The sequence below is a fragment of the Neopelma chrysocephalum genome, unplaced genomic scaffold (genome assembly GCF_003984885.1).
Source record: "Neopelma chrysocephalum unplaced genomic scaffold, ASM398488v2 Primary Assembly neopelma1_26, whole genome shotgun sequence".
Taxonomy (NCBI): Eukaryota; Metazoa; Chordata; class Aves; order Passeriformes; family Pipridae; genus Neopelma; species Neopelma chrysocephalum.
In genome coordinates, this window is record NW_020897695.1 from 6037522 (window position 1) to 6062006 (window position 24485).

Below are 24485 nucleotides of genomic sequence, written 5' to 3' on the forward strand. Positions count from 1 at the left end.
GTTTTTCTGGCCCCATACAAAAATTATGTGATTGATGAGACCAAGGCAAGGGGAAGCTCAGGAAATGTGTCCCATTCTCATCTTGAACAAACCAGTTCCAGTGCTGGCCAGAGATGCAACAGACAGACTTTATTATCTTTATTTTATCTCGCCCAGTTTTTGACCAAAAGTAGCAGCATACTCTCATTTCGACCAGGAAAGCAAAATGTTAGTTCTTATGATTTTTTAATTGATTGATAACTGTGACTTGAACACTGTTGTACTTAGACACACTGTCCTTTCTAGGTAACATTTCGGACAAGAATCTACCACTGTAACATTAACAGCCAAGGCGTCATCTGCCTGGACATTTTAAAAGACAACTGGAGTCCAGCGTTAACCATTTCTAAAGTTCTCCTCTCCATCTGCTCCCTCCTCACAGACTGCAACCCGGGTAAGACAAATTAACTTTCATATTCACATTTATTCACAGTTCATATTTGATCAGCTCCTAGGATGTGGTCAGTGCTCTGGTTTACTGTACCTACTGAAAAAAGACAAAAATGTAGATTTTAAGTGCCATTCATATAAATAAGACCATGTATGCCATTCATATAAATAGCAAAGAAAGCAAGCAAAATTTCAGGAGCTCAGGTGCATTCTTAGTACTGGAGAATAAAAATCTTTTGATTCAGAAAGTTTAATCAGTAGAAAATACCTCAGTATGCACTAATTTGGATATTACTACCAGGATATTACTACCAAGAAATATTAATGAGTTAATAAATATTGAAAAGGAAAGCTTTCCTTTAAATATGCTCATAATATGGTCTCTGGAAAGAATATTAATAGTACTGACAATGATAGATGCCTAACACAGACTCTACGAATAATGAAAATTAGTTTAAATGAGGTTTATTCAATATCTTGGGCAGTCAGTATGAGTATTCAAAGCAAGCTGTCATTCTTATTAACTAGCGCAGCACTTAACCTCTCCCCTCAGCTCTTTTGTTTGTTTTTTGCCATTGACCACTAGATCTGTAATTTCCACTTTCTCTTACCCTATTTACCAATGGATAATTCTGACTGTAGCCTTGGAAAATCGTAGTATGTAGAAATTATTAAAGAAACGTTGAAGGAAAATTAAGTGATCTGTTTATGTGTCATGAGGGTTGTTTCTAGTTTATTTTTATTGTACACTTCAATATTCTTTCTAATTTGTCCAAAGGACTAAAAATTGCTTTGAAAAAGGCAGAATATGAGATTCTGGTGTAATCAGGGGCTGAATCAAAAGCTGTAATAGAATACTGAAATATTTCAAAACTCAAAATAAGGTGGGAATGTGCAAAAATGCAATTGACTGGTTTTATTTTCATGTGCATTTCTAACTGTATATAAGCTTAAAACCTATGGTGTTCCTTCTAGCTAAGAGCTGGAATGATAGAGTGTTACCATTTCAGGCATATTTATTTCAGGAGTATTGAATGCTCACTTGCTTACATCTCTGAAAGATTAGTTTCTGGTAGTGTCTACCCCAAAATATGCAGAGGTGCCTGTGTAGATAGTCAGGCAGATTCACGATGGAAGTGTAAAAAAAAGCAAATTAATATGTGCTCATGAGTCTTAGAGACCAGGTAAATAGCTAGAGCCACTGCAAAGCTGTTGGGATTGAGAAACTGGCAATAAATGTGTGCTCTGTGGTGGTCACCTCTCTTAGGAGGAATACGGTCATCTCGAAAGTTGGACGTTTTCCAGCAGTGATTGGAAATTTAGAAGTTCGCTGCTTCTGCCCTCTCATTCTTTTTCTTAAATCCTCACCAATGCTGTCAAACAACAGTTTTAGCAGACTGAGTGTGTAAGAGGAATACTGAAAACACTTACCTATGCTATATTATCATGTGCAAGAAGTTAACATACTAAAAAATGGGAAGTTCTTCCATTTAGCTTCTTTCAGTTACCAGCCATAAGCATTGTCCTGACCATGGTAAATAAAAGAATTTTATTATCTTTCATTTTCAATTCTTCTCTTTAATTATGAAGTAGTTTTGGGTTTTGTCACTGCTTCATGTTAAAATTTTCCTCTGATTTTTTGAGGAACGAATGCAATTTCTTAAGTTCTATGGTGGAATCCCCTCTCATAAGGCACTGATGGCAGGTATATGTGAACTGTTGAGTCATTTTTTACTTCCTTGGAGATCTCCTCTTTCATGATAGATACTTTTTTTATTAAAAAAGTGAACTTTGAATGTTAGTGATTTACAACAGAAGGCTTGCAAAAATCTACAAGTCCTTACTTTTCATCCTATTGCCTAATATGTTACAGTTGTACTACCTGTCTCATTATTTTTTATGATATTTTATCATTTAAAAATAATTGGTTATGTGCTATTAAATGCGTGGATTGATGGATGGATGGATGGGTGGATGGATGGATGGATGGATAGATAGATAGATAGAGAGACAGATAGATAGATAGACAGATAGATAGATCACTGATATATAGATCACTAAAATATATCATGTATATGTACATATGTAGGTACAGAAACATGCATATATGTATTTTCCTCTCTGTCAGCTGGGAGTAATTTTCTAATCCCTCTGTCCTTTCTAAAGGCAGAAACACAACAGGGGTCTCTATTTGATAAGCAACTTTGAACTCTTTTTTCACCATTCATCAGCCAGAAGCAGATCAGGTCAAATGGAAAGGCAACACTGAATCTCCCACAAACATAAACACTTAGGATGGGCAAGTGTTCCACCCCTGGCCTCTCTGAAGGGAAGAATCAAGTATCAGTTACCCCCTGCTCTTACATTTATGCAAATCTTCATTAGAACAACAAATAGGAGTAAGAATGGCAGCTAATTAACCCTCAGTCAAACACAGTGATTAAACGGAGCTGGAGCACAGCTGCAGCTTCATTGGCAAGAGCTGCTATTCTTCTCCAGCAGGCTGAGCAAATGAAAAGAGGTATTTGCTCCTGCCTCTCCTGTCATTCACACAGTAATCTACAAAAGCCACAGAGAGAGTCTCTTTCCTCCCTGGTTATACATCACCACTCTTTGTTCCCTATCACTCCAGGCAGGAGCGAGTTTGTCCTTTTTAAACAACTAATACAATCCTTTACTCATAAGCTGTCTCAGACCCTTCAGTCCTGATTATTATTAATTGTCTCTATTTTGCTTGGCAGTATCATCTAGTAAACTCTGTTAATGAAATGTCTGAATTTTGTAGCAGCTGGCTGACTTTTTCATGGGGGGAAGGGGTGCCGTAGGGTTTGCATATGAGTGAACGTGTGCATTATTTGGGAGTGTGAGAGAGCTAAATGGAATGGTATCAGAGAGATGGGAGAGATGGTGGGATACACTAGCAGCCAATCTGGGGATTAGTATTTTTCTTTAAGGTGGTACTCGAAGGCACAGCACACATCCCTTTCTACAAAGCAGGGCTCCAGTCCTGTAAACATTTTGGCATGTGCATGAGCAACCCTATGAAACCTGATAGATACATTCATCTACATGAAATGGAGTATGTGAGTGAATGCTCACAGGCTCTGTGCTTGAGCACTGAAAATACTTCCAGTGTTAGCTGCTCGGGCTTGCCTATGTGGGTAGTTAGTTATTTCAGAGTAACTCCAGGTGTAGACACTCCCCACTTTGAAAATGTAATAAGTTACAAAAACCTGTCTTTTTTGGAGTAAAAATCAACTGCATATTAAGTATGCAAAGGGAACCCAGGGAGTATAAATTCCTGCGCTGCCTTAATCCTAAAGAGCTTTTAAGTGCAGATGGCCTCTGAGGTTTTTTATTTTACTGAGCTTGAAGTGCTAAACAAATTAATTATTTTTTATAGTTAGAGAGCTGGTGATGCTGATTTGGGTTAGAATGCTTATTGTTCTCCATTGGTCATTACCATCCCAGCCCTCCCAAAGGTTCTCCTGCTGCAGGAAGAATGTCATTTACAAATGCTTCAGAGGAAATAAATTGAAACACTGCAACACTTTTTTTTGCGTGGCTTCCTTCTAGACATGTTCAAGATCTGAACTTGGCTGGCCTGATTATCCCCGATGTCAGAACAGTCTAACGTCAAATCATGTCTGTTAAGCCTTGATTAGGAAATCAGAACAAAGCTGGCTACATCGCCCTCACATCAGCCTCTTCCCTTCTGGTTTCATCCTCTGTCTCTGGCTCCTTACCATTTTTCCCACATGCAAGTTCCATGGTCATCAGTTCGTGTTCTGGAACCAATGCTTTGGTGCTGCTCCTGGCTGTCTGTCCTTCATAACAGCCATGCCCATTTGTGAGCTCCTGCGATGGGGATGTGACAGAGGATGTGAGGGGCAGACTGAGAAGGGGACAGCCACAATATTGCTTTCCCACAAATGTTAGGCTGAACACTTGGCTGGCAGCTGTAGCCAAAGTAACTGCTGGAGGGTTCTACAGGGCCTCAGTTGCTTTGCTCTTTAGAAACCTCTGCTTGATTCCTAACCTGAACTGACTCACAGAATTTTATACTGGCTTCTTTTTAAGCAACTTTTGTCCTATAGCTTAAAAAAACATTTTCTTGGTTTTCATTCCTGGTTGTACTAATGAAGAACCATCCTCTTTCCTCCTTGTCTTTATTTGCTGCACACTAACCAGACCTGTGTCTATTAGCCTCCTTCCGTAAGAGAAGCTTTCTATTCCTCTGCTCATCCTCACTGCAGTCATCCTTCCTGAATGTGCCTAACTCGTAGAGTTCACTGTGGCGTGAGGCACAGCTAGACAGACTAACCCGCTCATCATCACTGTCATCCGGGTGGAAATATTTACTGCTCCCTGTTGGATGTCCCTATCTCACTTCAGCCCCACTGAAGGTTATTTCCGTTGTAGCCCCATCATTCTCACTGTTTTTCTGCTTTTTGATGAAATGGTGGAGAAAGGAAAAGGAAAAAAGGAAAAGGAAAGGGAAAAAAGGAAAAGGAAAAAAAGGAAGAATAAGCTTTTGCTAGAAAAGGATATTAATCTCTGACAAAGGAAATGCACAAACAACTGCCTGCAGTACCCGCTTCACTGAGGTCGGCACTAGTCAAGTTGGTTGCTCTGACTCTGCTCTCAGATACTTCAGTGACATATTATATTAGCAGTGTAAAGCTGCTTGTCTCTTGTTGCCTTTTAAACCTACTGGAAACTGTGACTTTGCTGTGAACACAGTTTGAGACTGAAGCGTGCATATCTTCACAGTAACTGTACTTACAAGAGTAAATTAGTTGGACAAGTGACACTACATTACTTTGGTGTAAGCCCCATCAATTTTTATAGTAGTTGCAGTTTTTCAGCACCTCTGAAAAGTAGACTATTTATGTTAAGAAAGTCTGCAACATACATTGTGGTTTTCAAATAAAATGTACCTCGGTTAGAAGTATGTGTGCTGTTTTTCAAAGTACTGCCATGAATCATGAATTTATTAGATGTTTTCATACTTTGTTAACCCACATGAAGTAATGTGGCTGTGCATTTTAATGACTTACATTTATCTAAGCATAGATAAGCAAAATCAAACAAGATCCTAAGATTATGGGGATCTTTACATGTCTCACTAAGGGACATGAGGCATGCTTTTAAGCTTTCTCTGTATGAGTCATCCTTATGTTTTACCTTTATCTTACCCAGAAACTTCTTTGTTTTTATCACAGAGTAGGTATAACTGGCAATTTTGGATAACATACTATTGTTGTTTTTCTGTTGCAATTACAAGTTATCCATGTGGTTTGGTATGTTTAGGTTTGCCTAAATTTTCTGCCAAAAAATATTAACACCCTTACATGCACCTGCATGAAGGTGCTGGTATATTTAGGAAACTTTAGAGATGGCATTCAGTTATTATGGGGTTTTTTCTTTCTTTTTTTTTCTCTTTCCTTTTTTCTTTTTTTTTTCCCCCCTTATCATTTTCCTAAAGGTGTGCAAGGTTCAGTACTCTTGCTGCTGCGGATATAAAATCCCAGTTCTGTCATCCTTTGCAGAAAAGGATTCAGTAGTGTAATTTAATGCATATCTTTGATCCTCAATGGGATCTAAAATAGCACTTTGGAGGGTGACTTTTCAACATAAGCATAAAAGCCCTAGAAGCCTGATAAGTATTTGCCCTGCTACAAAGCTGCTGGAATTGCTGTTGTTTCCAGAACCTTTGCAAAACAGGAGTAGGTGGGGAGATTTAAGTCAGAAAATATGCAAGTGAAAGAGCTGAATTAGCAATTTTTCAGCCCATTTCCCTTTCAGCCAGCAGTATACATTTTTGGAGGAAAGTTGGTATCCTGCTGCAATGCCTACTGCCCTGTCCCCTGGCAGGTTTGCCTTCAGCAGCCTTCCCCAAAGCTGGCTGTTGGAATTGCTCCAGGCAGGGTCCATACTTGCAAGTGCAACATGGGTAGATCTGATGTCTAGAAAGTTTTGAGCATCTCCACATTTTGAATCTGCGTTGGTATTTGGGAAATTTAAATTCATCCAAATGCTTTTTTGTAGCAATTCCATAACCTCTACCAATTTGCATATTGACAGGAATACCTGGAATACCCAATATACAGTCCTATATCCATGGAATTGTCTTCTGCACACTCAGCCAAAGCACAATAGGTTCACTTGAACCCTCTCAGGAAAATGCATCTCCCACTGGAAGTTGGAGTGAGGCTGCCAGACTTTGACTTGGTGCCCATTGACACACTCCATTCTCCTGACACTGCTTTGGGCTCATCATCTCTGGCACCGGGGCACTAAGAGCCAAAATTGCCACAGCCACTTACAAAGAGAGTGTGGGCTGACACATCAGGTTCCACAGGAATTGCCCTGTTTTTCATCTGGTGAGCCTCAACCACACCAGTGTGCATTTTAATACACTAATAGATGTCCACTGTACCAATAAAAAAGATCTATTTTCAGTATTACTGAGATATTTAAAAACTCTAGCCTGTTCAAAAAAAAAAGTTTAAAAATAAATCTAAGGCAGCTTAATAAAGGAAAATGTAACATAGCTGTAATAATAAAATCTCTTCCATGCTGGAGCATTTGGCTGCAAGTGGGAATTCAGCTGACTTGTGGTCACAGCTCTGCTGTTTGGCTTCCATGTTCAAACTTTGAAATAGCTACCCAACCCCTGGTAATGAAGAACAGGTCCGTACCCCTCACCGCACAGAAGCCTGGGTGTATCTTTTTTTCTCTCAGTTATTCTGCGTATCTCTATCTAACAGGAAGCATGTACAATGTTCCTCCTCATCTGGTGCTTCCCCATAGCAGAGGCTGCTTTCTGTCAGTGCCAGTGCACGTCAGATGTTCCTTCTGCAATTTTTTAGACTTCCCAATTATCATTCCTTCTTTTCCCCTCACCCCCAGTTGTGAAGTGAATTTAGAAACTCTGGATGACAGCAAGTTCAAGGGATGAGCCACTTCTCATTTTCCTCATTCTTGTAGTTTTTTTCCTTAAAGCCATAATCTTCACATTTTGCTACTATCAGAAACTGCCTTAGAATCCAATCTGATTTTTTCTTTCTCATTGAGCATTTTAATAGCTTTATTCAGTCTATCAAAAAGCACTCTTAGTCCTTCCTGTGACCAAGTCTATTCTGTTGTGGTTTCTAACAAAATTTTGTTTCCTTTTTGAATATTTTTGTCAAGAAATACAGAAGACAGTAGAATCATAAATACTCATTAAAATACTCATTAAAATTAGAAATACTCATCCTGTAATAATCCATATTTGAGTAGATTTGTCAAATGTTATGAATATTCTAGAAAATTACTGAAATACTTAGAAGTTGGCAAAACTATATTAATTGGTTCAATTTTATGAGGCTGGTTGAGCCCTGCTACTTTGATTCTTTCCTGGCACCCACAGGCTACCAGGTGCAATGTCACAACACAGTACTATCAGACATACAACAAAATAATCTCATTTTGCCATATATCCTTTTTGTAAGCAGTAGAGGGTCATGTAAACAATGAAATTGCTCTGTTGTCTGAGATTATTTATATTCTTTAGCTTGGAGCTGATTTTTCCCTTTTCTTCAGAGTTTGTATACTGTGCTCTGTCAGGAAACAGGCAGGTTTCTAAGCTGTTTCAGCACAATGGAAAATGCTTTCTCTGTGTCTGAAGCAGGAAAATACTCTATGCCATGTCACTCAAGCATGGCAACAAGTAAGAGACAATAAACAAAAGTTAGAGCAACAAGGAATCAATCCAGGTAGTCATGTTTTTTGGTTTGTTCTAGGTTGCAACATAAACTTTCTGTCCCTTTTTACATCTCTGACATGAATTGTTTCCAAATGAAATGAGCTCACTCCGGGGGCTTTGGCTTAGCAAAGACAAAGTGTCATGTGTGGTTGCTCTGCTGTCTTGGTGCTGCTGGGCTGGGAGCAGAGCAAATGGGTGTTTTGCATGAAGGCCATCCTAATAAATTGTCCTAAAGGAGCATGAAAGAAAATGCAGCATAAAACTGATGGATTTTGTTCTGCTCTCAGTGAGTGCAGAATGACTTAGTCAAAGTTGGGATTGCCTTGGGAAAAAACCACCACCATCAACTTCATTCACATAAGCAAAGCAATCCCATCAGTTGAGACCAAGTTCTTTTTGCAAGAAAGTGCTTGCTTAAATACTGTGTGTTCCCCTACCTGTTCTGCAGAACCTGCTACATGTGTAATATGTACATATTTGCACTGATTGTATCATAGAATCTAGAGCTGTTATTTACAAATTCTTGATAGTTTATCAGTGCTTTCTCTTTCCATTCCTTTTAAAAGATATTGCACCGTACTAGCTATACTCTAGTATGTATACAATCCTAACTGCTATTCTATAGTTTGAATCACTTAGAGTTTCTCATATTCCAAGCTGAACACACAGTACCAATATGTTAAAGACATTTAGGCACCTAAAGATGACGGCTGACAGCTGGCAGGGTTTTCAGTACTTCCTGTGGGATTTAAACATCTGAAGTCCCACTAGGAGCCTCTCAGCACTGCCAGGAAGACACTTGCTATACATCTGGTCTTTAAATATTTGCAGACACGTACACCTATATGTCTTTAACTCTGTGGACATGATCTATAAACATGAAATTACACAGATGTAAATGCAAGCAACGCAGCAGCACATTATGAAAATTGTACATGGGTAAGCATTGAAATAGAATTAATTTCCTTTGCCATGAAGAGCTGATGAAACTGTTACAAGATTTTGTTCTTATCAGTTCACTAAGTTCCCTCAACGTGAACCCGTGACTGTGGGGATTATTATAACAGCAGAAAAGACATTTGTGAACTGTCATCCCATTAGTAGTTCTCAGGAAAATATGTCGTGGAATATCTCCTAATTACGTGTGCAAGGGGGGAGGCTTGGATCAGGATTGCTATTGATGTCAGCCTAAATCTTTGCTCTTTTTAGTTGCACTTTGACAACACCTTATGGGTAGATCATTATTTGTGAGCATAGAGGGTTTTAGTGTGTTTAGATTTAGGTTATTCAAAGCTCACAAGACATCATTCAAAAGATTAACACAACTATAGAAGTAAGATTGTTTAGAAATACTTAGTTTTAAACCCCCCATTATGGTTTCAGAAGTCTACAGTCTGTTTAAATAAATTTTTTTCCTGAAAAGTGTCTGGAACTATTTACTAAAGAAAATTGGTAGGTTTATGTAATTTAGAAAGCGAATGGTAGAGATTAGTCTTTAAAAATAAAATATGCTATCTGGATTTTTTGGTATCCAACGCATGACACAGTCATTAGCTGTAGCTCCAGATGCCAGTCACACGTGCACTTATCCTGTTCTTTTTTTTTTTATCTGATGTATCTGTAACTCTACAAAGAATAATCTCTAGAAGGAGTATAGTCATTCTCTAGCAGAAAACCAGTACTACTTGGCTCAGTCAGGTACACTGCCTGTAACTGCTCATCGCTCAGTGGTTCAGACAAAAGAGTAAAAATCCCTCAAAGCACTTTACTCACACAGTAATATACAGGAAAGGAAATTCCCTCTGAACCACAGCTAACAATCAGATTATGTGTTGAAGCAGGAGCAGTAACAGCCTTTGCAATGGTGACTCAGGTGGTGCATGACTATTAAGTTTTCTATTTCTTTTTTAATTTTCCAAAATTGCCTTTTATTATTCCTACACTATATTTCTGGATGTGTCTAACTATTTGGTATATGAACCATCTTCTTCCTTTTAGCTTAATGTGTTGGCATTTCGTTTGTGTTCCTTTCTTACTACAGAAAAGATAAGCAAGACCATTTTATTTTTAATAATCTTCTTTACCAAATTACCTGCCATATCTTATTTTGTCTTTTTGTTTCTTCTAGAAGAAATAAGCTTAGATTTCAACCATTTCTTAAGTGGGAAAGGTTTGACTGTGCTGCTAATGACTTCTTGTCCTTTTCAGTGTTTTCTTCTTCTATGTTGTTTTTATTTAAGAAGATGTGGGAAAAATTGAACTTCAGACATAATAATACCCAACTATCAGTTTATTAAATGGCATCTGATTAAATCAGAGATTGACTCAAATACAAATCAGTAAAGAAGCTTTGTACATCTCTGTCAAGAAATAAATGTAAAGAGATGTAATTGACACTCATGAGAGAAAAGAGTCCTGTCACTACCCTTAACTGTTCCTAATTTTTATTGTTCCTCAAAAAGGGTTTCTAGAACATATAAAATACAGTCATATCACAAAACAGAAGTAAAGCTGGAAAAATATGCACCTGCCTTTTTTGGTTTTTTGGTTTTTGTGTTTTTTTTTTAAATGAAGCTTATAAAAGCTGTATGAGAAATATACATACAGGATTTTTTTGTTTTTTTGGTTTATTTCAGCTCAAGAAACACAGAATTTCTATGAGCTTCAGCTCAACCATCATTAAATTAAGAGTATTGGAAAAAATGCATGAGTGATGGATGGTAGAAATACAAAAGGTTCCAATTCATTTTCCTTCCAATAAACGTGTAATTTGAAATAGTACCAGTGGAGGTTTCTTATGCCCATTACCTCAGAGAGAAGATAGGTAATTTGTTGCATACACATAATAAATCTTTGTGTGAACCAAGACCAAAATAAGTCATCAACGTTAAATGTTTAACAATCTGAAGTATTTAAATAAAGCTCTTAGTTATTTCTCATATATAAAATATAGACTTCTAGCTTAATTTGAATTAGTTCCAAGATACAAAGTAAACTGTCTCTTACTTTCAAAATACCCTGTAATCATTTACAGTCTTTAAATGTATTTTCTTGGTTTCATGCAGGTTTTGTCTAGCCAATGCAGACATGTCCTTAATTACATTGGAATCTTTTTTTTTTTTGTATGAAGTAGATACAACACTTCCAGGATTAACCAATTCTACTGGATATATTTTTCTCACTAATAAAACTGTATATATTTAAGGGGAAAATAAATAAAAATAGAAAATAAATTATTTTAGACATCACATGAATTTTCTAATGTTATAATAATTTAATCTAATATTCATTATTCCCAGTTAGTACAAATAGCTCAAATCTCAGATGGAATAAACTGGCATCAGTCCTGCTGAGCTTTTGTACTCCAGATTTTTCATTTAGACTTTGTTCCATTTTACTAAGTGGGGGTTTTGTTTTGTGTGACTGTTGTTTTTCTTTTTCCCTGTGTACCTTTTTTAATGTGAAGGCAAGGACAGATTTTCCGTTTTCTTGCCATACATTTCTAACTGCCTACAAACCACCTTCAGGACCCTGATTAGCACAACTATTTTTAAGACTGATTCTTCCTGTTCTTAAAATACAATTATTCCTGTTTCACTATAGAAATCACACTGCTCCACATTATTCAAACTCGTAAAAAGAAATCTGCTACATTTGGCTAGCAGATTCCCCGTAAGAATGTAGAGTCAGTCCTGAAAAGCAATATTTAGAATCCTGGATATAAGTATGCTAGCTGTTAAATCATTTAATCTTTCATGTTCTTGAGTAAAATTTCAGAAATTAGTATTCCTGAGTCATTCAGATTCTACCTTCAGAGATGATTTACACTGCTGCAAGACAAGCCTCTCTTATTTTGCATGGCTAATTTTCTACATTATTCAACAGGGGAGGAGGAAATAGTTGTTTGTTTTTTACAATTTTGCAGATCTATCAAAGGCAACAAATATAACAAATTATATGCAGCATGTGTTTCAGAGTCCCTATTTTCACAGCAAATTAAGTTCAGGTGCATTAGATGGAGTTGTAGACAGCTACTTAAATACCAAAATATATGGTGTAATTGTCCCAAATTTAAGGATGGGCTGTACTGTAAGATTTCACATTCATATGGGATACAGAAATAGAGCTCTGATTAGTAAATTGTTTGTAGAATTTTCCATCCATATAAGGCTTAGTGAAAGACTCTTCTGTGGAATGGAGCATTTGCAACTTCAATATGAATTAGATTTAGGCAAATTCTCAAGAGCTAGAATCCTCGTTGCTTGGGTCTTAATATATCGATTAGAACTTACTGTAAGACACAGTATTATACTTGCAGAAGGAATGCCTTCATGACCTTCCATGTCTTTTCCATCTCTACCTTGTATAGCTTTTTTCTATGGCTCAGTCTTAGGGCTTTTTATGCCAATGCATGGAATCATTTTGCAAAGTGATTATCATTTAGTCAGGCATGGCAATGGAGTCAATGTGACCCCTCAGGCAGGAAAGATAGGATTTCCAAGTAAAGTTATGTAACCTGTTACTAAATGTGAAATTATTGCTGTAAAATATCACAAATTCAATCTTTTTTCAGCATTGCCGTGTAACTCCATTGCAACTAATCCAGGAGCAAAACCTGCCTACATGATGAATGCTAGTTATTTTGTTTAACCTGTTTTTCCTTCTAGTCCTATTAGAACCTGTTCATAATTAAATGTAATTATATTCACATTCTGAAGTTAATTTAGAAGTGGATAGTCCATTTGGTTACTAAAATGGGATTATTTTTTCACTCACCTGCTGATTCCTCAGTCATTGCCAGAGCTCGCACCACGCTGCTCCTTTCATGCAATGTCCCATGTCGCCTCTGTGATCAGCCTCCAGAAGTGTCACCATAAGTGGCCAGCCCCTGTCTTCGGGGCGGGATGGCACGCTGGTTTTCATACATTTTTTAGCCAGTGTGTGTTCGTACAAGCATCTTCCTTGGATGCCTCTTTTGGTAGGGCAGTATTGTTGCAAATCTGCAGTGCTTGAGAGATCAGACCTCACCACTCTGAACTGTCAGAAACCTGTCAAGTGTACACATTAGCAGTGAGACTGACTCCGGAAGTCCCTGTCCCATACTCTACAGAGATGGCACTTAGTCCCAGCATTTATAGTGTAGTAACATTTTAGGATGCCTTCTCTAGAACAGTATGGACCACAGATGTGGCAACATTGAGGCCACAACATTGGATCACATAACCAGGCTCAAACGACCCATGCTTGCAGTCCAGAAAAATCAAGAAGCCATCACCATCAAAGACAGCATTTGGACCATACCAACAAAAATTCTGAATAAATTAGTTTCCATGCATTTTTCTTCCACTGCCTCTAGATGAAGATATAAACTTAGATATGTCTGAGCCAGATACAGGCTGTGACTTCCTTCTGCATGTTCCCCGGGAGAAAGAGTAGATAGGGAATGGAGAGGCCTGACTATTTTCGTGTCATTATTGGATAACAGTAAGAGGTGTGTTCATGCAAGGCACATTTAAGTTCCTATTCCTGTTGCAAGGGATGTTCACCTTGCTAAGGGATTTCAGGCCCTAGGCGATGAAAGAGTCCTATTTAGTAGGCCTTTAATAGGGACAAAATTCTTCACTAACCCACTCTTTTGTAAATAAAGGCCTCTTGTATTCTTTTGACATTTTGTATGGGATTCTTAATAGCAGTTTTGGATTTAAATGAGACAAATTAATAATGAGATTTAATAGGACAAGAAGAAGAAAATCAGATTAAACCAAAATAAGCAGCATTCATACCATATGTAGGCTTTACTAATCACTCCAAGGATTAATTGCAATAAAGGTATAGAGGGATAGATAAAAGAGCAGGATTCAGATGACTTCTGCATCTAACCTAAAATGATCTGGATGTGTTTAAGTTGAAGATTTTTTGTTCACATTCAAACACTTCTAAGAGTGAAGATAGCTTTAGGTGTCTAAATGCCACCAAAGACCAGACCATGCAATAACACCTCCTCCACTCCCTGTCCTCTGGGAATCCACATGGTAAGTGAATCCTATTGGACCTCCTGGCTTTCTTGCAGAGTAATCTACCTTTGGTACTTGTGGTTATAGGATGCCTAACACTGCACAAAGCATGGTCACAGAGAATAGCTTTACACATTGTTGCTTTGTGATTAAACGGTTCATTCAGGATGTGTAAAACCCATAGGTCAATCCTTTGCCTGAAGTAGGTGATTAGTGGGAAGTAATAAGAGACAAACCCAGAGAAAACTGGTTCTTTTATCTTTAGATGAAAGAAATGCTAAACACACTAGCATTCCTATAGAGTATCTATCCCTCCTTTAATGAATCTTCAGACACAAAAAAAAAAAATCACATCCACAGTGCTTTTCTGAAAAAAGACTTATGACCCTATGGATAAATGCCAGTTACATTATGGGTCTTAGCATTTTGAGATCTGGGGGCTGTGGTTTCCTTATTATCTACTCACAGTCAGCTTCCACAAGGTAAACGCATATTGCTGTAACTTCTGCAAATTTTATCAAACCACATGCCACGTAATGTCTTTCAAATCAAGTTCTATAGTTACTAACACCTTTTTATAATTTTTTTTCCAATAGCAATGACTATTTCTCAGTTGAGTTCATTATTATGAACAGATACATTGCTAATGTATCTTTGCTTTTAATATTGAGACTCATCCAAGCATCAAAGTGAAGTGTGTTATTTCAGAACTTTAATTGTTCCAGCATGCTGGTACTTCTAATAGATGCATGTTCTTCCTTAATTAAAGACAACTCTTCAAGATCGGTAGACTGTGCCTCACTGATCCACGATTGCCTCTGCTAACTCCCAGTCAGACAGTGAAGTTTATAGAAATCTGACTAAAAACTGGAAAAAGAATCTTTCTCTTTAAACAAGAATGATTTCCCTTGGCAAGATACAGAGATGAATCGCTGCCAACACTTTCCTTTAAGAGCTGTGTTAATAAAATTGGGCCAGATAATACTCCTTATTTCTGAAACATCTTTTTCTTAGGCAGCCTCATATTTCACACAGATCTGTGGTAGGTAGCCTGACAGCAATCAGGCAAGTTGAGAGGGAGGAATGAATTTCTCCTTCCATGCTTACAAAATGGATATTTTAGTAAATGGATGTTTTCTAAACTGCATTTGCAGAGCTCTTTTATTTTTGAAGATATGCAACATTTTTTCTCCAGACAACAGTTTGGACATCGTAATCAAGTCGTGCATGCCTTAATATTTGTGTAACTGCAATCATTGTACAAACTTAATAGCAGTCAAATGTGTTTGTGACAATTCTACAGAGCTCAGAATTTAGAGTCTAATCATGGATAGTTGTCTTTTTGTGCTACACATCTGTACAGCCACATTTACGAAAGTATCGAGATACCTTGCAATTCTTACAATATTTATTCTCAGAATAGCCTGGGTGATGGAAAAGCATTAGTCCAGCTTTACACATGGGAAACTAAAGCACCACTGTAAGACCACTTAACGTTCTTTCTATATGCATTAGAATTTTTCTATTGAATGTTAAGACGCGACCAACCAAATCAGCAAAACTAGTTCATGAAATAAGAAACAGACTTCATTATATGCCATATTGTATGATTTCTGTTGAAAAGTTGATATTAGCTTCACTGACTCTTTTCCTAGTAGACATTAGACCTTTCCAGAATTTGCTCCTTTCCTCTCTAATGATAATCATTTTTCTTTACTGAAATAATTCATTTTATTTGTTCTCTTTTATTACTGTGTTTATTGATCACTTTATCATTCTTCTGTATCGCTTTAAAAGAGCCTCGCAGATTGTTAAATACTTTTTATACGGATAGTTGGAACTGTGATTTTGTAAAAGTCAGAAATAAATTGTAGTTCAGCTTGTCGGCTGTGTAAAGCAATTCAGAGCCCTGCTACTGCCCTTTGTTCTGCCTTGAATCAGTCTGTTGTTCCCGTCCGTACGCGTGTGTTGATCAGACTCCCAACCGCGAGGATAGTTTTATTGCCGCACAAACAGGGATTAGTGCTGTGCTGCACTCATTTTCACTTGTGCCCTGATTTCCAGCACTCTTTTCAAAGGTGAAAGGTCAGTGGAGTAATTCAGTGTGCTACTTCACCTGCCTTTGCCTTCAAAGAATTACTTAGTCTGTGCATTATTATTAATGATAGCAAAAGAGAGCAACACTGCTGCTCTAAGATCACTGAAGGACACTATGATGCATTTCACATATCTCATTTTCCACGTCAAGACACACAGTATCCTTGACATGGTCTTCTAGGAGTTCAGTAAGTTTAAAACAGGTAATATGTGGTTAACTATGAAAACTTCCCAAGGCAAAGTGACATTATAAATAAAATTACTTGCAAACAATTCATCTTCTCTTAATCCCTTCCTCTCAGAGTATTAAATTGTTCTGTGACGTATTTGGTATAGCATGTCTCACACTGCCTTTCCAGTTTTTACTGACTGGTCTGTTTATAACACTAGCTGGATACCACTGAAAACAACATAAAAAAGTATAATTAATATTAAATATTTTTTTAAATTAATTTTAAGGATGGTTTTGGTGTGAAGCAAGCTGTCAGTGTTTGCTGTTAAGAAAATTGGTGTTTCAATGAATTATTAGTTTCTTCTCTTGCCCCAATCTTTTTTTTTTTTTGAAGTTTGCCTTTTGGGACCTATTTCTTAAAAGTTGGTACAATATTAAAACTGACAAAAATTGGATTCAGAAATCTTGGCTTTCACTGCAAGCCAATATGGGAACATCCTGCACTGCCATTTGCACTGAAATGACCAAACAAAATGTATTTTCTGAAAAGATGAACTTTTATTTTGGGAAAGTTTGGTTTTGGGGTAACCAATCCTGGCTGTGCTGCTTTATAAAGATGACTCCAAGACTGCTATCCTGTAGATGCCACACAAAGCACTTCAACTTTTCCTAAAAAAAAAAAAAACTCAAGCACTCCACATTTTTTAATTGAAAAAGAAATACAGCATAATATTTGGAAAGACAGGCTGTTCTAAAGAAAGAAAATGTAGTATTCTGTAGTATTATGTATCCCAAAAACTCTTCTAAATTTAACATTTAATTTTTGGTGACTGATATTTCAGTACAGGTAGTTCACTAGAGCCTGTCAACGGGATACCTCTCACAACAATGAGGATGGAGTCATTTATAGCTCAGAAGGAATAAGACCTTTCAAATTGCATCTAACCTTTGGAAATTCTTCCACTTAAATTCTGCTCTTCAGCTGGAGGCCAACTCTTTTGAATTCCCCTTGATATAGAGCTGAATCTTAACCTGGACAAAAAAAAAAAAAAACAACACCATTGTAAATATTTGGCTAAAGAAACTGTGAGATTTTTTTAGGGCTGTGGTTTTTTTAGTAAGGTGTTCCAGAAATCTTTCTGAGAACCCACTTGTAGTAGTGCAATAACTGGCTCCATCAGCTGTTCTCTATTAAGACTGCAAAATACTTCACTAGAAATATGATTCTACTTTATAAATGCTCATAAAAAATATATAAAATGCATACAAACACCCATAATGTATGTTTTAAGTCTAAATGTGTGTCTCTTTAACCATGTTGGCATTACCAATTGGAATTTCATTGCATATTGTGTGGCTGACGGAGAAGGCACATTGAAATCGAGCTGTTAAACACACCATCTCCCTTTTTTATTTCACTAGAGTATGTTTGCTGTATTTTTAAAAGAGCATTGAAAAGCCCAGGAGATGAATTCTGCTCTGAAATTGCTATTTGCTGACATAGAAATAGCTATAAAAATACAAGCTGAGAAAAATACAGTATAGCAATATATTTTCATTTATTTGGGGGAAAAGTAGTTTTAAAGAAGAATTATAGTCTGTCTTCTGAATGATAAAGCAGTTTAACTAGCATTAAACACAGCTGAAATTTTGTAATGACCAAACCTCAGCTCATCCAAATCCCCAATAGCATTAACTTACTAGAATTGGGCTGTAAATTTGATTAGCCTTACAGCAGACATGAGACACAAATGTTCTTCCTTATACAGTCATACTAAGTGGCTGCAAAAGAAAATGACAAGGTGGTGTAGAGCAGCACATCCAACCTTTTCAAGCTAGGGACAAGCTCCAGCTCACCCAGCTTTCAAATCCACATAAATACAGGGCAATTTCATGAATTCTGATATAACATGAGGATTACATATGGTGAGGTGAGGAGGGATTTAGCAGCTGCAGTCTTCCTATAAATCATCCAGAAGCTTTTCTTCATAGTTTAAGTCTTTTGATTGACATTTTCCATGTAAACTACATCGCTGAACCATAGCTTCTCTCTTTGCCTGTATAATATGGTGCCTTTTTTATATATTTCCATTACTCATCCACTGTCCTCTAACATGAAATTTGATGCTGTAACTCCTGCTGTGTTAATATTTTACATGGAGCCAATCAGAGTATGGGATAAAAATTTTTCTTTACACAAGTTAAAGGTTATAGAGGCATTGTAGGGCAGATTTTTAGAAGTTAGAGTCTGGGACTGGAAGGAACAGTAAATTACAAAACTTTAAAGGTCCAGAGAGTTGCAGCAACTTCTCTGGTGGGCTGAGAGTGTGTGCCACAGCACAATTTCCTACAGTGGCTACACAGCCACTGCCACCCACAAACCTGCTCCCAGGTTCCAGTGCTGCCGAGTGCCACACACAGCTGCTCTGCCTCATCCTGGCTTCCGCAGCCACCGGCACCCTGAGGGCCGGGAAGCCCATGCCTGCCCACACGGCAGGGAGGGAGTTGTGCACAGGGGGTGCCATCCCGGCTCGCAAGCCAGCCACCATGCATCTGGTGCACCAAGAGTAAGTTCCTCCTGCCAGGCCAGCAGTTGCATAGTTTTGCTGTTATCGTTGTTAATTTACTTTGGGTTTATTTTAATTTCTTTCACTAGGTTGTTCTGATTACACATTTCTGGCATAGCTTTATATTCCCATCACCTGGTTTTGTTGTCAGTTGGACACAGTCCCATTTGGAGTCAAATTGTAGAATGAACCCTGATTCAATGATGAATCATGCAACTTATTATAAAAAAATAAAACTCAAGCAGTTTGTTAATTACAGAAACGAATTTCTAACATCAAGAATAAAAACGCAGATATATACAAATGGAAAATAAGAAATAGTTTTCGGTAAAGAGAAATGGAAACATGGGAAAAATGCCCATATGAATTTTGAGATCCTTTTTATGTCTTAATTAGCTAGTTTATGCAGCGGTTGTTTTATAAATACATATTTGACCTTACTAATGGAGATTTCACAATACCCCTCAAACGGTGCAGCCCAGCTGAGAACCACATGATGCTCAGCCATGTGCTACATAGTTTAGGGGGTAAATGATAACTGCTGTTTTTTCCTTGATATTTTGTAAGATTTCTTCCTCATACTTGATATTTTGTAGGACTTGGACACTATAACCAAGGCTCGTGCATGTTGAGAATTAATCTTTTAATTGTTTTAATTAAGGTGCTTCAATTTATCTTGTAATCTTCATTTTATGGCCCATCCCAGTGAACTGTGTAACAATGGTAATTCATGACTTCTGAAGGGTTGAGAGATCTGTCTCCTTGGGCCTGCCAGCTGGCTGAATCTACCCACACAGGTGCAGCAAGAATCTGTGGCATTTCTGGAGCTCCCATGCTGTCCTTAAATGCTGTGGCACAAATGCAGCATTCTGCATGGAATTGGCCAGTGTGCCACTGGTTGGCCAGCTCTTCAAACACCTGTTGAAGAGTCTTTTTTAAAGTCCTCATAAGTAACTACATGCAATGACAACACACCTTCAGACCCTCTGACAGAGATGTGAAATAGCGGGGCCTCAGTGTCCCTAACTATTTTTCTGTTCCCTCAGTCTGTGGTCTCAAACAAGCAAGCGGCTTTGCCAAATTATGGGTTTGTTCTTTTATTCAATATTGTACCTAAAAAACTTTTAACCAAATTGAAAAAAACAATGTTTTTTACTGTTATTACTGAGAGTACCTTTTAGTAGCATTCACTTGGCAGCTGGCTGTGAGTGCAGATGTTCCCACTTATGCTACAGCAAGTGAGTGGTTTGCTTCCACAGACCTGCTTCATATAGGCAGACAACAATGGAAGGAGACGCTTGGGGGAAGCACCCGAGATGACAGTTGATTCTCAGGACACTCTGTGGGAATTTACACACCTACAATAAAAGCTTTGTAGACCTCAGACATCTTGCAGGCCATCACCTCCACTCTTTCCCCAACTGCCAAACAAAATACTGCGAAGACAAAGGCTTGAACGTATGGATAAACAAACAGCCCAGTTCTCTACATTACTGGGCTTCAACAGATTTCCACACCTTCTTACCAAGAACTCCTCTCACTGATTCTCTCACCCCAAAAGAGAGGAGACACCTTCCCATGCTGTGAGGAAGTGAGAGGAAGAGCCTGTACCTTCCAAAGCCTTCTAAATATGTATGTTGTTGAAATATTTCCTCCCAAAAGGAGATACACGTGGAAACTCACACTAGGAAACAATTATAATTATCATCAAGGATTGGGGATGATGATGTGATCCTCAGTACCCTTGGAGTGTATGAAAGAAATTGATTTACACCTCTCAATGTGAAAGACATGCTTTCGCAGAAACATTCATCCTGCACATAAAAAACCTTCAGATTTGAACAGGGTAAATCTTTACCACAGCGCATCACTTTTCATGCAAGGCTTTGTAAAGATCTTAGAGGCAGCACTTTAAATGTGCACTAAACCTCAAGAAGAACTTGCCACATTCCCAGATTATAATGTCCTGCAGCCCATCACAGCCAGATGCCTCAGAGGCCAAACACCACCTTCCCCAACAGTATGAAAACTGGGACATTCGTTAAATTTTGCTTCAAGGATTCCTTTCAAGTTCAACTCTTAGGCTCCATTTCTCCATGGGTCTCCGAAAGTGTTTCTTTACACAGTAGCATTGCATCCAAGGAGGGTGTGGGAATTCGCAGCAGTGCTGTCAGGCTGATCCCCAAACTACTGTTACACTATGACAACGTTTCCCTGTGGCTACTCCCCAAATTTTTTGTGAAGAAAATGTTGCCCTTTCCTATTGCCCAAGTTCCCTGTTTACCATACAGTGCTTCTGAAACCTTATTCCAGCCATGGATATCTTTTCACTACTTAAATGCCCATATACTATTAGCCTCCTGTTTGCACAGAACAAAATCCCTCTGGTAATCCCCTACGTAGTTTTTCCACCTTGGCTGAGGAGTTAAATGTGAAATACTTTCTAGTCTACAACTTTTAAAATGGATCTTAGATCAGATATGCTTCTTGGACACTTATGAACGTAAAAATAGTCAAGTCCAGGCCTCAGTGACCTTCCCTGATTATATTAAAATATTAAAGGTAAGCACATGCAGTAAGTGTTCACAGGACTGAGACTACAGGGACATAGTACACTGCAATCACAGTGATAACTTGCCTTACTAATTTAGAAAGTGTAAACTTGACATTCAAATCAGAGGCTCTTCCTGAAAGTGCAGGGTATGCATGCAAACCAAAAGATTTTTTGTTAATATTATTTACTAATATTTGATGATGTTGGCAGTATGCCAATCAATTGATTTTTGGCTAAACCAATATATTTTTCCTATCATAAACTCCTATCATTAACAACCAAACAAAAAAAGCCCAGATTTACTCTGCTTTGCAGAAGCAGAGTAACATCTGACGTCTTGTCCAAGGAATTTCAGTGGTCAATAGTACAAGCACCACACTCAGATTACAACTGTACCAAGGAAGCTAAGAGTCATATTGTTCAATGGCACCATCTTCAGTCAACTACAAAGCTAATTATTACCTAGCTTTCAGAAGAAGTCATATTCCTCTGTCCTAAGTCAGGAAAAAGTGTGGTATCAGTGCCTCTGGACTTACATGGTACAATCTCAGAAAATTTACTGTTGCAGCAAAAATATCAAGAGTATGGGAAAATCTCTATACATTTTGTCTGCTTTAAATTGAGAAGAGAAAAATATCTGAAAGAGAAAAATGTTGATTAAATGCAATCACTTATGGGAATGTCTTGACTTGGTTTGTTTTTCTTAGGGGACTGATTGGTTTTGATTAATTATTTGTGAAGTATTTGGAGATTCAGACCATATCATGCAGCATTCTGGCCATATAAATGCTCAGAAAGATACCTTAAATTAAATAACAATTCCAAAGTTTGGAATTAACTTCCGTCGCTTTGAAAATAGTACTTACTGCCTTAATTCCTTGTATTTCTTTATGCTTTAAAACTAGAAGTGTTAAAAAAAAATTGAACCTGATAATAGAATTAAAGCCCATCCTCTTCTTAGGTGAGAATATATATACTTGTGGGAGTCTAATACCATAAATAAATTACATCATCTGAAAGTGAATTTTGGCTCAAAATGAAATTATCGGAACTTTTTTTTGTGAAGTATAATTTTAGAATATTGTTTCAGTTATATGTTTAACAGAAATGTATAGCTAATTGCAAGCCACCTTCTCCCCATCTTCCTTCCACGCTTTCAAAATTAGGCTAGCATATGTAGGCACCTTGTTCTTACAGTTTAACCTAAGAGAACTGAATGAATGTGAATCTAAAAATAGCTTTTTCATCCTTTCAAGGCTGATACGTATTTCACACTTTGTGTTTCCTTTTCAGCTGACCCCCTGGTTGGAAGCATTGCCACTCAGTATATGACTAACAGAGCAGAGCACGACAGAATGGCCAGACAGTGGACCAAGCGATATGCCACATAGGAACCTACTCTAGGATTTGCTGGACCTGTGCAAGCACATTCACTAAGTGCATCAATAGCCCTTCCCTTCATTCTTATTTTTTATTAAATTTTGAACCATTTTGTGACAAAAGGTTGTCCTTACTTTCTTTTTTTGTTTTATTTTTATTTGTTCTGGGGTTTTTTGTTCTGTTAACTTGAAAGTTGTTTCCCTCAAATGTAGACAGGGAATTTTGGTTATCAGTGCAAAGAATGTTGGATCTGTAATAGTATAGAGCTTTATCACAAAGCTTTGTATTAATGTGTGGGATTGTTTTTTTTTTCTTTCATGTGGTTTTGGGGAAAACAAAAAAATTCAGAATTATATCTCATTTCTACTTAAATGTAGTGTTTAGGGTTATTTTTTTGTACTGAAGTCTTTAATGGTGGGTGCATGCTACTGGGAACAAGTTTTGTATAAAAGCTTAAAATCAAGAATCACTGTGCATTACTAAGACTGTGTTTATCACTAGCCTTCTGTTTCCCACACAAAAGGCTATTGCGTTGAACAAATTAATATGTATTTTGATTTACTTAAAAAACAACAAAAAAAAAGTGCTTGTAAATTTCTTAGGGACCTGCCACTTTTGACTGTGGATCAGTTGATGTACACTTGTATTATTAAAGCACTCAATAAAACACTGTGGCTGATAAATGCACTTCTTGCAAGACAGTGCTTTTGCATTTGTGCAGTATAGGCTGCGCAGTCCTCACATAATACAACTGCAGGTTAAACAACTATTTTTAGACCTAAACTATTCACTTCTTCTCAAAAATGCATTTCTTAACTCAGAATTCTTTATTGTGTATATCTGTCACATACAAACATTTTCCAAATGTTAAGGCCTTTCTTTCACGTGCCTATGCTCAGCCTTGCTATTCAGAAGCCTCATGCTACATCTTTTATACTATGGCTTCATTTTATCCATCTTGTTACATTTAAAATAGTTGGCTATAAAAATAGCCTTGCAGTGAAAGCAGAATACTGATGTTGATTTTATACAGCAGGCCTCATTTTGCCTTTCTCCAAGCTCTTTGACTGTAAAAGCTACTGTTATTTAAAAAAATAAATGAAGGTTTTCGATGGGAAAATTGAGCCCGTTGCACCAATCATTCCCAGCACGTTCAATAGTAAGGGTATTTCTATTCAGATTTGACCTTCAGGCTAATTTTAGATATGCAGCCATGGAAGGAAAACTTGTACTTGGCTAAGGAAATGTGTGGGTGTTGTGATTTAGAAAATATATACTGTGATGCTGATAGCTAAATGTTCTTTGTGTTGCAAGGCATATTGGAAAATCCCTGTCTCGTATAATTAAACGTTACAGATGCTTTATACAGTGCTTGCATGCCCTCTCCCCTCTCTCCTTACCTCTTATGTTTAAAGAAGATCTTATCTTTAAAAAGATACATTACAACAGGGTCAGTATAAACATACAGGGAGACCCAATCCCATTACACTCCATCCAGTTCAACTGTCATGAAAACTAA

The 24485-nt window shown here is 37.5% G+C and overlaps 1 protein-coding gene across 2 annotated transcripts in view; it reads left to right on the forward strand.

The window, feature by feature from the left end:
• Window positions 1-23653, forward strand: part of LOC113963889 (ubiquitin-conjugating enzyme E2 E2) — a 205239-nt gene extending 181586 nt beyond the window's left edge. For both annotated transcript variants that reach the window (XM_027675391.1, XM_027675392.1), the window contains exons 5-6: window positions 286-433; window positions 22880-23653. In XM_027675391.1, the coding sequence (XP_027531192.1) occupies window positions 286-433; window positions 22880-22977 (246 nt within the window). In that variant the 3' untranslated portion in view covers window positions 22978-23653. The remainder of the gene's footprint in view (window positions 1-285; window positions 434-22879) is intronic.
• Window positions 23654-24485: the final 832 nt, after the last annotated feature.